This window comes from Phacochoerus africanus, chromosome 10, assembly GCF_016906955.1.
Source record: "Phacochoerus africanus isolate WHEZ1 chromosome 10, ROS_Pafr_v1, whole genome shotgun sequence".
Taxonomy (NCBI): domain Eukaryota; kingdom Metazoa; phylum Chordata; class Mammalia; order Artiodactyla; family Suidae; genus Phacochoerus; species Phacochoerus africanus.
The window spans coordinates 11,202,743-11,219,803 of record NC_062553.1 but is presented as its reverse complement, the minus strand read 5'-3'; the positions used below and the strand labels follow the sequence as shown (position 1 = coordinate 11,219,803).

General features: G+C 46.7%; 1 protein-coding gene across 1 annotated transcript in view; it reads left to right on the top strand.

Moving 5' to 3' along the window:
• PROM1 (prominin 1) overlaps nucleotides 1–17,061 on the top strand; it is a 97,576-nt gene that overhangs the window by 25,962 nt on the left and 54,553 nt on the right. The window contains 2 exon segments of the mRNA XM_047798705.1: nucleotides 1,502–1,557; nucleotides 12,513–12,718. Coding sequence (XP_047654661.1) covers nucleotides 1,502–1,557; nucleotides 12,513–12,718 — 262 coding nt within the window.

The window sequence follows — 17,061 nt, the reverse complement described above, 5'->3', positions numbered from 1 at the left end:
TCCTGTTCAGAACTCTTGGATCAGGTTAATTGTAAAATTCCCTTCATTGGTAAAATACTCTGTAAATGTGGAATTCTTAAAGATTAAATTGCATTTGTGGTTCCAAAGTGTTAAGAATTAGTAATTTCAGGAGTTCCCGTTGTGGCACAGTGGAAACGAATCCGACTAGGAGCCATGAGGTTGAGGGTTGGATCCCTGGCCTTGCTCGGTGGGTTAAGTATCTGGTGTTGCCCTGAGCTGTGGTGTAGGTCACAGACACGGTTTGGATCTGATGTTGCCGTGGCTGTGGTGTAGGCCGGCAGCTACAACTCTAATTCGACCCCTAGCCTGGGAAACTCCGCATGCCTCGGGTGCGGCCCTAAAAAAACAAAAGACCAAAAATAAAAAATAAAAATAAAAAGAATTAGCGATTTCATGGGGCAGAAAGCCTTAGGGATAAATTGAGTCACCATCCACGAAGGAAATCTGATGTTGCTAATCTGCCTGCAGCTGTGAATGCATTTTCCAACTTAAAAATCACCTTTAGAGTTTAGATACTCGTTATTCCCTGAGGTCGATGTTACTGTCAGGGCAACGTGGATCATGTAAAGTAACGGGCAAAAATCAGGCACATTGGTCCCGTTAAAACTTTAAGCCTTGTGAGTCAGTGTTCGGTTAAGGTATTCATATAGACCAAGGGTTGACAGACCAAGGGTTGAAGATTTGAGGCTTTGGGGACATATGGTTTCTGTCTCTCTCCTGTTGCAGTTTGAATGGCTAAACAGCCAGTCACCAGGTGGATTCATGCAACTTGATTTATTGACAAAAAAAGAATTAGCATTTTCGGTGTAACATTTTATCAGTGACTATTCATGACGCGTATGTGATTTGCTGGTTCGTATTAAGGTGTATTGTGAGAAACTGAAAACTCAAACATGGCAACCTTATCCGGCCACCGGAGAAATTGTAGGTCAAGACTATTTGTCCTTGGAGTTCCCTGGTGGGCCTAGTGGTTAAGGATCTGGCATTGTCATTGCTGCGGCACAAGTTCAATCCCTGGCTGGGGAACTTTTGTATGCTTTGGGCACAGCCAAAAAAAATACATATGCATTTATCCTACATTCTTTAATTCTGGGTAGAGCCTCATTAGCTCAGGTGTTTAGCTACATTAAGAAAGGGGGGGAGTTCCCATTGTGGTGCAGTGGAAACGAATCTGACTAGTATCCATGAGGATGCGGGTTTGATGGCTGGCCTCACTCAGTGGGTTGGGAATCCCGCATTGCTGTGGCTGTGGTGTAGGCCAGCAGCTGTAGCTCCGATTCGACCCCTAGCCTGGGAACCTCCATATGCTGTGGGTGTGGCCCTAAAAAGAAAAAAAAAAAGAAAGGAATAATGTAAGAATACTGTATCGAGGTACAATAATGTGTAAGCATATATAGACCTTTATATTCTAAGTATGCATTTGTATTTATTTTTTACTTAAAAAGTAATCTTGCCGTTGTTTTGTGGCTTTTTTCCCCAGATATTTTAAGAAAAGTTATACAGAAGAAGTTTGACCTCTCCAAGGATTATGAGAAGGTAATTTTGATGTATCTGTTATCAAAGATAAGTATGAGCAAACTTTTGGCTGACTTGAAAATAAATGTTTAAACAACCAGTTATTGAATCTGTGAATTTAGTAACCTTTTTTGGCTAAGAAATTTTATGGGATATTGAAATGCCTTATAAATCCCGTTTGAACTACAGCAGAAATTTCGAAAGCAGTATTTGAGGAAACATTCGCCTTTCAAGCTGTGTTATTGAAAAACTAAAATTTCTTTAATAAAGGAAATCTTGTGCTACTTTTTTAGTCAAGGGAGGGGAACTCCCTAATTGAACGGAATGGTCAGAGCATCCCTAGAAACAGGGGTGCGCACTTGTAATACATGCATTCGTGATTGCAGAGGAAAGATAATTAGTTCTGACCAGAGCTGTTCCATGAGGAGGTGACTTTGGGGTTCACTGTAAAGCAGATAACCAGGGCGGAAGTGGGTGGGGAGATGGCTTTGGTGATGTTCCAGGCTGTGGGACCCCGTGAGCAGAGGACGGAGTATGAGAGGAGGAAGCCCTTGGGTGGAGCCGGTGGGCGAGGAAGGAGAGGAAGGTCGGACGGACTGGGGCCAGGGCAGGGGAGGGGCTTGAAGCCTGGTTCAGACGAGAGGACAGTATTGTCAGAAAGCATCCGGGCACCTTGCATGTCTCTAATACCCAGGCGCTGCTAATCACTCTGTTTGCATCTAGGATTAACTTTCCTAAACAGAAGAATGTGTTCTTTTGATTTTAGATTATGATGAATGTCGGCTGCCAGGGAAACAGACAGGTGTTGGCTGCACTGAATGTTAGGATAATAAAAAATAGTTGAATCTGTTTGTCGGGCTATTAGTCCTGCAGGTCAGACACCTAGTTCCATCCTTTCCTGACATAGGTGGTTAGCAGGATAATAATAAAAGGGGTTCCACTTGTGGCTCAGCAGGTTAACAACCTGACATAGTGTCCATGAGGATGTGGGTTTGATTCCTGGCCTTGCTCAGTGGGTTAAGGATCTGGCATTGCTGCAAGCTGAGGTGTAGGTCACAGATGCTGCTCAGATCCAGCATGGCCATGGCTGTGGTGTAGGCCCGCAGCTGTGGCTCCAATTTGACCCCTAGCCTGGTGGGGCCATAAAAAGAAAAAAAAAGAGCAATAAAAGTACGAGTGGGTGTTCTTTTTCCCCCCCCCCCCCCCTTTTTTGGCTATACTCGCAGCATATGGAAGTTCCTGGGCCAGGGATCAAATCTGCAGCTCTGACCTATGCCATAGCTACAGCAACACCAGATCCTTAACCCACTGCGCTGGGCTGGGAATGGAATTGGAAACCCCACAGAGACAAACGGGATCATTAACCCACTGTGCCACAGCGGGAACTCCCCCACTGGACATTCTTTAATGGCCCAGCAGTAGTAACAGTGGCCTCATATTTGCAATAAATGATGCCCAATTTGCAATGAAATGATACTCAAGGGAAAAAGTGAATGCAGAAACCAAAGAGGAAGGCCTTATCTCAAGGCCATTGACATGCATGAAAGAGGATGAGCCAGTTACTCCCTAGGGCCTGCAGCCTTCCCTGGCACCATGGAAAGCATTTCATTCTTCAGCGCCACTGGTTTCACTTATATCTTCCAAACATGATTGTCCATGTCTGCCTGCCTTCCTGGGCAGAATAAAATGACTGTTGCTTTTATATTTATAGTAAAAATGTGCACGCCATTAGCAACCTAGCCCGAATGCCAGCTAGTCCTGCCAAGGATGGGTGAGGGTGAGAGGCTGATCTTCATCTGGGCTAGGTCAGGGAGGGCCAGGTCCTTAGACCCAGAGATGACACTGAGCAGCCAGTCAAGGAGGAGCTGGAGTTGGCTGCCACCATCGGGGCGCTGACTTGGAGTCCTTTCTGGTTGGCTCGATGGTAGATTCGGAGTTCCTCTAAAGTTGTCCCCACCCCCCGGTTCCTGATTTCCTCTCCACCTCAGGTGTCTTTACAAGTGGATAAAAATTGTTGGGCTGGTGGTGGAGCAGAGAAAGACAGAATTGGGCCCACGCGAATGAACTGAAACCTACCTTGGGTGTGGAAAGGGGTCAGGTTTTCCCTTATTCAAGGCTTTGGTTAAGCAAAGACATGAAAGAAGCCAGAGCTTCTTTGGAGGGAGCTTTCTGATTGGCTTTCATCAGATACATGTTGGGTGTGTTCGGTCAGCATCCCCTGAGGCAGACCCTGAGCCAAAAACCAGGCAAGTCATTTGTTTGGAAGGTGCAGGGAACACTGGCTGCGAAATGGGCGGTGACACCAGGGAGGGAGGGCAGCCTACAGAGGGCTGCCATTCCGTCACCCACCACAGGGGGCGACAGAGCTCCATCCTGCAGAGCCGCTGGGATAAACCCCAGCAGACCTGAGCCTGGGAACTGCCCCAGGAAGGTGAGAGAGCGGAGGTATCTATATACCGAGACTGAAGAGGCATCTGTTAAGGGCCGCTGGGGGCGGGGGACAGTGTTAATCCCTAAGCACTCTGACCTTCCACAGTTCCGAAAGATGTCTTTGAGCACAGATGCCAGGAGTAAGAAGTCTGAGAGGGCACACTGAGGTGGTTAAGGCCCCGGGGGACGTGGGGACATGGGTGGACACCAGCAGCATCTTCTGTATCGGATGGTCACACAGGTACGTTCTGTCCAGGTGAATGGCCCTCCGGTGTCTTTTTGGCTGTCCTTGTCCTGAGCTCAGTGTCATCTCCTGGTGAGCCCTCAGGTGGCCAAGGAGCCGGGGCAGCTGCGTCTGTGATCCTCGGGCTGGGGGCCCTTCCAGTGAACTTGCCTCATAAGGAAGTTCAGAAGCAGTCAGCAGTGCAGACCTTTGTTCTGAGGGGCGGCCCTGACCTTGGAAGGGAAATAAGACTCTCTTTTCACAGGCCCACATCCTTTCTCCACTTTAGCTGAAAGTGAAAAGTACTTTAAGATCCTTGGGCCCCTTCTCCTCCCTGAGATTTTTAAAAACACATTGTCTCCCTTTTTGTTGAATGTATTCACTTAATCAGTATTTATCAAGTACTTACTAGAAGCAATGCATGATGGGTATAAACAGGGGGCAGCATGGTCTTTACTCCAAGAATTTTCAGTTGGTGAAAGGGAGGCCGTGGGGTAAGACATGCATGTGCTTGGATCCTGTGGGCTGAATTGTGTCCCAAATTTGTATGTTGAAGTCCTTCCCCCCTCCTCCCCTGCCCCCCCCAACTCAGAATGGGATTGTATTTAGAGATAAGGTCTTTAAAGGGATAATTAAGTTCAAATGGGGTCATTAAGGTGGGTCTTAATCCAGTCTGGTATCCTGATGAGAAGAGATTAGGACACAGACCCATGCAGAGCCAGGACCAGGACCACGTAAAGACATGAGAAGAAGATGGTGGGGAGTTCCCGTTGTGGCTCAGTGGAAACGAATCCGACTAGTAACTGTGAGGTTGAGGGTTCTATCCCTGGCCTTGATCAGTGGGTTAAGGATCCGGCGTTGCCGTGAGCTGTGGTGTATGTTGCGGACATGACTTGGATCTGATGTTGCTGTGGTTGTGGTGTAGGCTGGCAGCTGTAGCTCCAATTTGACCCCTAGCCTGGGCACCTCCATATGCCACAGATGCGGCCCTAAAAAAAGGCTGCTGTATAGCACTGAGAACTATATCTAGTCACTTATGATGGAGCATGATAATGCGAGAAAAAAGAATGTATATATGTATGTGTGACTGGGTCACCTTGCTGTACTGTAGAAAATTGACAGAATACTGTAAACCAGCCATAATGGAAACAATAAAAATCATTAAGAAAAAAAAAGGAAGAAGATGGCCATCTGCAAACCAAGGAGAGAGGCATTAGAAGGCGCCAACCCGGTCCTCCCCTTGATCTTAGACTTGCCAGCCTCTAGAACTATGAGAAAATGAATTTCTGCTGTTTGAGTCACTCAGCCTGCAGTATCTTGTTACAGCAGCTGGCTGTGGAGTGGGCAAGGATATGCATCACATGAGGAGTTCTGATCAAGGGCTGTGAACGTTCAGAGGACGGAGAGTGTACTTGCACTTGGGAAATCAGGAAAGACTTCGCGGTGGAGTGGCATTTAACATGAGGCTTAAACGCAAATGAAAGTCAAGGAAAAATAAAGCCATTCTTCCGTTTGCAAACATTTGGCCCAAAGCACAAAGCGTCTCCATTGTTTTTTATTTCTTATTTTTATTTTTTTTAGGGCTGTGCTTGTGATATATGGAAATTCCCAGGCTAGGAAGAAGAGCTGCACCTTCCCGCCCATGCCACAGCCACAGTAATGCAGGATCCAAGCCGCATCTGCAACCTACACCACAGCTTTTGGCAATGCTGGATCCTCAACCCACTGAGCCAGGCCAGGGATGAAACCCGCATCCTCAAGGAGACTATGTCAAGTTCCTATAACCTGCTGAGCTACAACAGGAACACCTGCATTGCTTTTATTATTATTATTATTTTGTATTATGTCTTTTTTTAGGGCTGCACCTATAAGCATATGGAGGTTCCCAGGCGAGGGGTCAAATCGGAGCTGTAGCTGTTGGCCTGCACCACAGCCACAGCAACACAGGATCTGAGCCGTGTCTGTCACCCACATCACAGCTCATGACAATGCTGGATCCTTAACCAACTGAAGGAAGCCAAGGATCAAACCCATATCCTCACAGATACTAGTCAGGTTCATTAACCACTGAGCTATGACGGGAATCCAGCTTTTTTTTTAAAGCATGTTCTTAAATGATGTTATCCTCCCCTTTTGATCGTAAGAGCTGCATTTCTCATCTGCGTTCCAAGCAAAGACTGGGAGTTCTTTATTGTTTCTTATCTTTACAACGACATCTGTCCAAGGCAGACGTATTTCTGCATTTGCAGATGCAAGAAAATCCTACACTCTGGCAATCTAGAGAAGTTACCTAAGGTCACTCGGTGACTACATGGCAGCTGGGACTTGTCCCACGGCCAGTCTAGCTCCGGGCACACCAACAAAAATGAGGCTCAGTCCGGGCCACTGTGCCATCATCCTAAGGCCACTGATTTGGAAGGAACGGCTTCCATCTGAGTGTCTTGAGTTGTGAGCAAAGAGTGTGACAGCCTTGGAGCTGTACCTCTTACCTATTAAACCATAAAATATTACAGTGAGTAATGATCCCTGGGAAGAAATGATGAGGCCGAAGTGGAGGTCCAGGAGGGGAAGAGGATTTGGAATTATGGGGCCACAAGGAAAGCTGTAGAAGCCAGAGGAACTGCTTGAATGACCCTGGTTTGCTGGCATTTGTATAGCACGTGCTCTATAGCAGGCGGCCCTTGGACGTGATTTACAAATGGGAACTCAGTCTCCACAAAAGGAGTCTGTCCCCAGCCAGCATGTTAAGGTAGAGGTGACACAGCTTGTGTACCCATTCCGTCCTGAGGCACTCAGCCCAGCGTGGAACAAGCCCTATGATGAAAATGCAAAACTGAGCCATGCCAAGCACACGGATACTGAAGAATACATCCCCTTGGAGACCGAGAGTGTGGGTGAGGCCCCGGCGCCCCAGATTCTCCACGTGCCAACCAGGGAAACAATGCAACATTAGCCACCTCACTGCTCACTTGGGGTTTCTGCAGAAAGAGCCTCTCAGCCTGGCTTGTCAGAGCAGTGGCTGCTCAGTTAAATAAAAAGACACAAGTCCTATCCTCAAAGAATGCAGAGTTTGCGGCGATTCAGTTAGTGACTTACGATTATCTCCCGTGATAATTTGTAAGTGCCACTCACCCATCTAAAACCTTTCAGGGAACGTTCTCTAAGCCCCCCCCCCCCCCGCAAAGTGCCATCCTTTTTACTCTGAGCATCATTGGTGGCAGGAAAGCGAGTGTCCTTGAGGTGACTCCCTGAGTTGGTTTCCATGTGGCCACAGGTCATCTCCGCGGCAGCCTCTTGGCTGACTCTCCTTTAGATTTAGCTGGTCTGTATCATTCATTCCATTTCTTAGCTACCCCCTCCCCTTTCTTGGAGCTCCTTCTGGGGGCAAACACAGGGCTTGGGGCTTGTCCCTGAGGCTTTTCCTGCCCTGACTAGTGCTAACAGACATAGGCCTTCGGCGCTTAGGAAACGTCAGGTCATCATTCCAGGGGGTTTGGTGGTATTTGGAACCCACCCTTCATGTTTGCAAAAGATAAATGACTTAGTTCCTTGTTTCCTGCCCTCCCGGAGGCAGCCATGTGCTGCCTGTAAGAACACAAGTTCCCTTTGTGGCTCAGTGGTTAGCGAACCCAACTAGCATCCATGAGGATGTGGGTTCGATCCCTGGCCTCACTTGGTGGGTTAAGGATCTGGCATGTCCATGACTTGTGGTGTAGGTCGCAGACGCAGCTCGGATCCTGCGTTGCTGTGGCTGTGGTGTAGGCTGGCGGCTACAGCTCCAATTGGACCCCTAGCCTGGAAACCTCCATATGCCGCAGGAGTGGCCCTAAAAAGACAAAAAGACCAAAAAAATTAAAAAAAAGAAAAAAAAAGAAAAAAAGAACACACCCTCCTTTCCATGCAAGAAAAGACCCTTCTGGGGAATCTCAGACAGTGTTTAGATAGAAAGCAGTGCATGACCCAGGTCATTGTCTGAGGCTCGTTGGAGCTCAAGTAGGAGAATAATGAGATCATGAATTATTATTATTATTATTATTATTGATTGAGCCTTACTCTGGCAGACACTGCCACTTAATATACATTAAATAGTACATGGCGAGCGCTTAGCACACAATGACGCACAAAGCAGGTTGCTTGTCCCTGGCTTTTCAGGTCGTCTTTGTAATAACCGCGTGAAATAGAATCCCTGCTTATTCCCATTCTGTCCACATGGTAACGAAGGCTCAGGAGGCATTGTCACCAAGTCCTGTCCCCTGCAGGTTCCCATGTAGGGTCAGGGCTGGCTGGTTATCGATGTAATTCAGAAGGTTCCTGGGTGACGTTGGGCAGTTGATTGGAGTAGGGGCACGCAGACGCTGAGCTGCAGGGCCAGGACCGACGCTGTGCTGTTGCACAGGGGATCAGCCCAGGACGTGTGGCGGCCAGCTTGAACAGGAAGAGGTGAAAATGCACCCAGCTCCACCGGGGGCCGAGTTGGCAGCCTCGCAGAAGTGTCAGGGCAGCCTGACTCGGGTGAGAAATGAACATGGAGGAATCCGCAGACTCTTGTCACTTCCAGGTGGCTCTGCCATGACTTGGGGCTCATGTTCAAGGCAGATCCCTGGTCTTACCCAAATGTCCTGACCCTTGCTCCCAGGGAGGAGCCTGAAGTCAGCCTTTTAAACACACACTGTGAGATGCTTCCTGTTGGCGAGGCTTCCCCAGGCCCAGGAGGGCAGGCTGGGGTCCTTTGAGATGCCCCGTGGAACCCTGGGGGCCTGTGTATCTGAAGCACCCACCGCAATATTTGGGATGCCTTTAAAGGTGTTTAATACTGAGGAGTTCCCACTGTGGCACAACGGGATTGGTGCAGGTTCAATTGCCAGCCTGGCAAAGTGGGTCAAAGGATCAAGGTCACACCTGAGGCTGGGATCTGATCCCTGGTGCATGAACTCCATGTGCCGCGAGGCGGCCAAACATTGTTCTTCCACATCTGTGAAAAGCTGCCCGCTAAAGCGATAGCTTCCGCATGTTGATTTCCTGGACCAGACAGTTTCAGAAACGTCATCTGGGAAACGCCATGGGGCTACCTGATGTTATGCAGCCACGTGAGGCTAAAATAGGTCAGCCATAACAACAGTAATGACTTTGTCCCCTCCATGTATCTACCACCTCCCTCTTCCAAAGAAAGAAAAAGAAAAAAATAGTCGTATAAATTGAGCGAATTTTGCTTTACATCATTGTAGGTCAATCCATCCCCATCACTGCCCAGCCCCCTCTCTGGATGCAGCTTAGGAATTGTTGGCCTAATGTGGTGTGGCTCCTGTTCCCTCAATTCATTATTCTACCCAATTGTGATCAGGCAACTGTCCTCTGCCAGGTCCCGGGCTGGGCGCCTGGGACAGAGTTGTGATTGTCATGTTTCCTGCAGCCACTGCGTGGCTCCAGAAACGGTCACATGGGAGCTGCCCCTCTAAGTGAGATCAGCGCTGTGAAAGGACACGTGTAGGGACTCCCTGGCAAACCCAGACCTGGTTATTATCTAGGCAGACTTCCTGGAGGAGGCAACATCCAGACTTAGGCTTGCGTTTCATCTGGGAAGCGTGATGGGAATAATGCCCTGGGCAAGGAGGACAGGAGGAGGGAGCCCAGAGTGAGGAAGGGGAGCGAGCATGATGCTTTCTGGGGACTAGGATGGTCAAGGAGAATGGGGACATGAAGCCAGGCTTGAATAACATAGGACCTCAGGGAGGAGTTTGATTTAAATGTGGTGGGAATCCATGGAATGCTGTCACGCAAGAATGATCCCCTCAGACTGTCATTTTAGAACCGACACTTGGAAGGTGGCACCTTCTGGGCATCTGATGACTCTCTATTTGATAGAGGCCACGTGGTTAGTGAGTCAGGCATTTGCAACCTTTCCTCACACTCCCCAATCCATAACTGACAAACGGACTGATAAAGAACCTTTCGCGAAAGCCAGATGTCAATTCAAATGCGAGCCCTTGTTTCTCTGATAAACTTTCCTTTTATGTTCCTGTCCTTTGTCATCGTTCTCGCCCTGAATTTGATCTGTCAGATGTAATTAATGGTCTCGGTTGTGGTTAATCATTCCAGTAACGTTTCCATTTTCTTGATGCACGCTGCCTCTGCTTGCATAAACTCTGCAACGGCTTGGACGGCCACAGCCGGAAAACATAGTCTTGACTCTGAAGGTAACGTCCTCCCCTGCCATTTCATGTTGCTCTGTCCAAAGCTCCAGAGGGGTGTGAGACTCATTCCAGAACTTTCTGTTCACTGTCTGCTCCATTGTGATGGTTTTTAAAATTACTTGTTTCCTTTTTTGAGTCTGCAGTCACCTTTCATGTTCTTTTTCAGCATTAGCAGTCCACAAAAGGGTAGTGACCCATCTCGGCACATTTAAATCTTGATCCTCTCTTTAACAATCCAGAGTGCTATGGACAGCTTGGGTGTATCAGAAAATAATTTAGGTCCTTGCCAGACCAACTCTCGAAATGACAGAGCATGTTCCTGATACTGTTTGACCCAGTATTTAGTCAGCAACCCTGGAAAAGTTGTGTATGCAATATAAAATTTGTATTTGGAGGTAAAGATCATGCATTTAAAACATTTCGATACACCCTCTTTTCCTGGGTTTGGGATCTGGTGCCTCCCGGGGTTCAGAAAAGATTTGAAATTCCTTTAACAATTTAAGATATTTGCTGAGAAGTGATAGCAAACGAAGTGAGAGTTTGGAGTGTCTGGGGCTGGTTTCTCAAGTAGCCAAGGATGTGAGTCCTCAAGAGAGGGCTACACGCTAGCAAATAATGACGCTTCCTGGCCAGGGAGTCCAACTTAGTTTAAGCAGAAGCATGTTTGATGAATGCAGCAAAAAATTCCCTTTTTTTTTTCTTTTTAGCATTTTAACCTTAAAACAGAAGTGATTGATATTTTAGTGCCATGTGCTCCCAGCTTAATAAGCATTTGTCCCCGGAATTAGCTAATATTGATTGACCGTTTGCTGTAGGCTGGGCACTTGGCCTGTCGTTTACACATTAAATTACTCATCTGTCCCTCACAATATACTTACAACATTCATGCTAACGTACCATTTTCTGGTTGAGGGACTCAGAAGCCCCCTGCTGGGATTTAACGCCGCCTCCTGACTCCACGTGCAGTCCTCTCTCCCAAGACACGGCATTCATTCGCTCCTAGGAACAAGACTTGGGTTTTGTTTTTCTTCTCTCGGCTTGGCTTCAGAACGAATTGCTATCCAGCTAGCCCATTAGCTGCAAACTGCCAACCTGTAATTTTCTGCCCTTCTTTTCAAATGTCTCCCTTTATGGAAATGTGAGGAGCTGGGTACGTGAATTGGAACAAGATCAAGTTTTATCATCCAGTTGCAATAATTTTTATTTAGTCTGGAATAAAGCCAGCAGTGATGATGGAAGTTATGTTTAGTCACCTAATTGTGTCCAGAGATTGTTCTAGTTCCGAGGAGCCTAGGAAGGATCTGAGACCTAGGCTGCCGAGCCCAATCGCAGCGGCCTGGCCTGAGGGGCACTTAGGGAGTGTCTGCTCCATACCAGGCATTTTACTTGGCACCTTATCGCGAGTCATACATTATCTGTAATGTTCATGATGACCTCACAAAGTCCATTATTATTGGCCTGTGGGTATCAAGTCTGATTCAAAAAGTCTGAGCCTTTTTTTCTAAGTTTAGATACGTTCCAGATTATTTTGTAACTTGCTATGAATTTGTCATTAACTGATGCAATCCAAATTACTCTGAATCCTTAATGAGTACTACTGGTTCCATTTTTTTTTCTGGTGAAAAGTATCCTTGGTATAGATTATTTATTATGCAAGGACTCCTACCAAAATTAGTCATGCCATTTAAAAACAAACAAAATAGGAGTTCCCTGGTGGCCTAGGGGATAAGGACTTGACATTGTCACTGCTGTAGCTCTAGTTGCAGCTGTGGCTCAGGTTCAATCCCTGGTCTGGGGACTTCCTCATGCCGCTGATGTAGCCAAAAGAAAGTGAAATAAAAACAAAACACCTTGGGGTTGGATTTAGACTCTTTGCAACTTGACCCTGCCTTTGGTGTTTTTCATGGGAGTTGAAAAAGATACAAACTGCTTGATCTCATGTTGTGATGACTCAAATCTCTGCTTCCTCTGTTTCAAGAAGGATCTTCAAAATGGATACACACACACACACTCCCCTTACGATTTGACTCATGATGACAAATATGTTCAAAAACCTGGAATATATACCCTGTGGGATGTTCTGTGTGTAATCTTGTGTTATAGTATTGCTGACTCTTTTCTTTGATCTGCAGATTATCTACTATGAAATCGGGATTATTATCTGTGCTGTCCTGGGGTTGCTGTTTATTATCCTAATGCCTCTGGTGGGGCTTATCTTTTGTTCCTGCCGCTGCTGTAACAAGTGCGGTGGAGAAATGCACCAGCGACAGAAGAAAAACGGAAACTTCCTCAGAAAGTACTTTGCTGTTTCCCTCTTGGTGATATGTCTACTTATAAGGCAAGTAAACTGGTGAACTGGGGCCACAGTTGGTTGTGTTCTAGGTCGATGAGAAAACCTCCCGTGTTTTAACTCTTAAGCACATGAGTTTGGAGCAAACAAACAAAACAGAAGAGCGAGGACAAAAATGCTTGCCCAGGACAGCTCGGAAAGATGTCACTATAGGCAGAAGTTAGCGTTGTAATCAGCTGCTCTAGCCTACGTGATAAGCTAGTCCTTTGGTGGTTTTTCCGTCTTGAAGACATCTGCTAAATCTGGGACTGCAGAAAGCATTTGCCTCCCAGGCAGCGTCCCCTTCTTCTTAAATAGCAGCGTCTGGGAAGGCAGAGCAAGTTTTTTTTTTTTTTTTTTTTGTCTTTTCTAGGGCTGCACCCGAGGCATATGGAGGTTCCCAGGCTAGGGGTCTCATTGGAGCTGTAGCCCTCCGCCAACACCAGAGCCACAGCAACTCTGAGACACGTCTGCGACCTACACCACATCACAGCAATGCTGGATCCTTAACCCCCTGAGCAAGGCCAGGGATCGAACCTACAACCTCATCGTTCCTAGTTGGATTCATTGACCACTGAGCCATGAAGGGAACCCTCAAAGCAAGTATTTGCTCGTTGATTTATCTGTCCTGAAGGGGTCTTGAGGGATGGCTCGAGTCCCTGAATTGGGAAATTTGAGAATATTTTTAGGATGGAATTAACTTTCTAATCATATACCCAGTTTTCTTGAATTTGCAATTACGCTGGAACCCTCAGCGTTTGTTCTTTGTCTTTTTATCAAAGTTGTTCAATGCAGGGTTTTTTTGCACTTTTTTAAATCCTATTTTTCTGTTTTCTTTAAAAAATTTTTTTATTATGATTGATTTACAATGTTCTGTTCAATGCAGGTTTTTATGTGAAAGAAATCAGTTCATTACACCTTTTTCCCCGTCGAGGGTGATAATTACCCTTTATCGTCCCCTTTATCGTCACATGCACAGCTTCCTTAGAAAACTATCTTCAAAATTATAACTTTAAAAACACAGCGTCAAGACTCTATTATTGAGTTAAAAATAAATAAGAATTATTTATACATCATACATAAATAAATCTAAAAGTCCAGCTCCTATGGTGTACTATTTTCATTAAACATTTCCTTCAGGAGTTCTTCTCAGGGCGCAGCAGAAACGAATTTGACTCATATCCATGAAGATGCAGGTTCGATCCCTGGCCTCGCTCAGTGGGTGAAGGATCAGGCGTTGTCATGAGCTCTGATGCAGGTCGAAGACGTCGCTCAGATCCCATGTTGCTGTGGCTGTGGGGTAGGCCGGCTCCGATTCCACCCCTCGTCCGGGAACCTTCATATGCTGCGGGTGTGGCCCTAAAAAAAAAAGACCAATAAATAAATACGTAAATAAAATTAAACATTTCCTTCAGTGTCTCTGCCTGGTGATATGCAGGCAGAAACCTGTACTCTGGTGATGTACTTACCCGGTCGTAGAATGTGCAGGTTTCTGGTTCAGTATGTGTTCTTCCCTTTGGAAATAAGGTGGACCCCTCTCCCGAAGTCTGGAGCCCACTTCATGGTGAAGGATGTTTCTTCTGCAGCTGCTACTGCTGCCAAAGGTTTTCCAGTTGACCGACAGGTCAGAACTACTCCGACTGCTTTTAAGTCGGGGATGTTTAGCTGAGTCCGAAGCAGATTCCTCAGCTGAGGCATGTGCTTCTTGATACTGGGCCCCGGTTGTGACATTTGGTCATCTTTCCACATTCCGTCATCCACTCAGCCAGGGTGTCATGTCCAGAAACCGAGTGCCTGCGACGTGAATAATGCCAGGCCTCGGAGAAGTGGCATCACGTCCTCCTCCGTGTGCCTTTGCGCCGTGAGTAGGGCTTCTCGTGTTTTTGCGAAATAACTGACATGAGGGAATTTAAGCAGAAAACTGAAGGCAGCAGAAACTAAACACAATTAAACAGGACAATTTCAAGTCCTGAAGTTCTAGCTGCAAACCCCAGAAGAAAAGGTCTTTTTAAGTGTGGCCATCCGTAGGGGCCTGGGGAGATGTCTGCTCCGGGGAGCTGGGCACTGGGAGGCAGTACATTCATTGATTGGAAAGCGCTGGCCGGCTCTAGAGTCCCCAGGTGAGATGCAGTGAGAAAAGTGGCTGGCAGACCCTGTGTAGGACACAGCGCAGATGATTAAAGACAAAAAAGGAGGGAGACACGTACACTTTGGCACAGAGCTTATGGGAGAGGGTTGCTGAGACCCTGGCAATGCAGGCTGTTCCCTCTGGGAAGGAAATTGATGGTTGTGAAGGGGAGGGACGCTAACTCACTTAGTCTTCTTCTTCTTCTTTTTTTTTTTCTTTTTAGGGTCCAACCCTCAGCATATGGAGGCTCCCAGGCTAGGGGTCAAATTGGAGCTGCAGTTGCCGGCCTTCGCCACAGCTGCAGCAACTTGGGATCCGAGATGCATCTGTGATCTACACCACAGCTCACAGCAACACTGGATGCTTAACCCACTTATCAGGGCCAGGGATCAAACCCGCATCCTCACGGATACTAGTCGGGTTCGTTTCCGCCAAGCCACAACGGGAACGCCCGAACTCACTTCTTACTGCAGCCAGACCTCTTGCCTCTTTGAAGGGTCTGCTGTACTCAGGTGTGACCTACAGAATGAAGTATACAACAAATTAAACTTGAACAACAACAACAACAAAAATTCCCACAAAAAGCAAAAGCTGATGCACTGCCACTGCCAGGGTAGTCAGTTTTTTTGAACAAAGACATGTCTGCTGAAAATAGAGAAGTGATAGACCTTAACCGTGTACTTAAAACAGGATCAAGCGAATGTGTTAGCTGATTTCCTGCACCCTTGTTTGACCACCAGGGAGTTTCTGTGTGTATTTTCTTTGCAAGTTGGGGATGTGGGGGTCTTTCTCTCCTGTTCCCCCATGTGTGTTGTCTCTGTACATAATTTGAATCTGGCCGTTTCTTCACGTGAATTCGGAAAGGCAGCTTAGGATGGGGTAATTCAAGTTGGCCCTTGTCTCCACGTTGCATTTGAAGTATTTTCAGGAATGCGCAGACCTCACAGCTGTGGGAGTAGTTACAGCCTCCCCATCTACCAGAAGAATGTCACTTATAAGCACCAACGCAGGTCAGACCCTTGTGCATTTCCTCTAAGCCTGAAATTTACATCCTTTGTTTATCCAAAGTCTTGGACAGCCATGCCTTTTTCCTCTTAATACATCCTGGACATCAAAGATGAGGTTCAGGTGATGAAGTGTCGTTTGAAAAGACTTACCCTTAGGGCTTCTTATTGGCATAATTTAACAATTTTTTTTTTTTTTTGGCCTTTTCTTGAGCCGCTCCCATGGCATATGGAGATTCCCAGGCTAGGGGTCTAATTGGAGCTGTAGCCACCGGCCTACGCCAGAGACACAGCAATGTGGGATCCAAGCCGTGTCTGCGACCCACACCACAACTCATGGCAATGCCAGATCCTTAACCCACTGAGCAAGGCCAGGGATCAAACCCAAAATCTCGTGGTTCCTAGTCAGATTCATTAACCACTGTGCCATGATGGGAACTCCGGCATAATTTAACGATTTAACAGTTTTCACTATAAATACGCATGATACATTTCAGGGAAATTCTTTATTGCATATACTCATTTGCCCAAATAAATGTTCACACGTGTAATAATGGGCTTTTAGTTTTGGGGGTTTTTTTCCCTTTTTTTTTTTTTTTCTCTTGCTTTTTAAGGCCACACCTGTGGCATATGGAAGTTCCCAGGCTAGGGGTTGAATCAGAGCTAAAGCTGCCAGCCTACACCACAGCCATAGCAATACCAGATCCGAGCCGAGTCTGTGACCTACACCACAGGTCATGGGAACGCTGGATCCTTAACCCACTGATCGAGGCCAGGGATCGAACCCACAAACTCATGGTTCCTAGTCGGATTCATTCACCGCTGAGCCATGATGGGAACTCCTGTTTTCTGTTTGTTTTTGTTTTTTTTAATGGCTCATTTGTCCTGTATTGGGTTTCTATTTTTATTTTCATTTTGCTTTTTAATGGCCACACCTGTGGCATATGGAAGTTCCCAGGCTAGGGGTCAAATCGGAGCTACAGCTGCTGGCCTATGCCACAGCCACAGCAACGCCGGATCCTTAACCCACTGAGCGAGGCCAGTGATCAAACCCACAACCTCATGGTTACTAGTGGGTTTTGTTTCCGCTGTGCCACAACGGCAACTCCAGAAAATTATTTTATAAAATACATCTTATGCATTCAATTAGGATGTTTTTCCCACCCAAGTAAAACTTATTAATCAATATCACAATTTAAATTTTCACTCTAATTAAACCA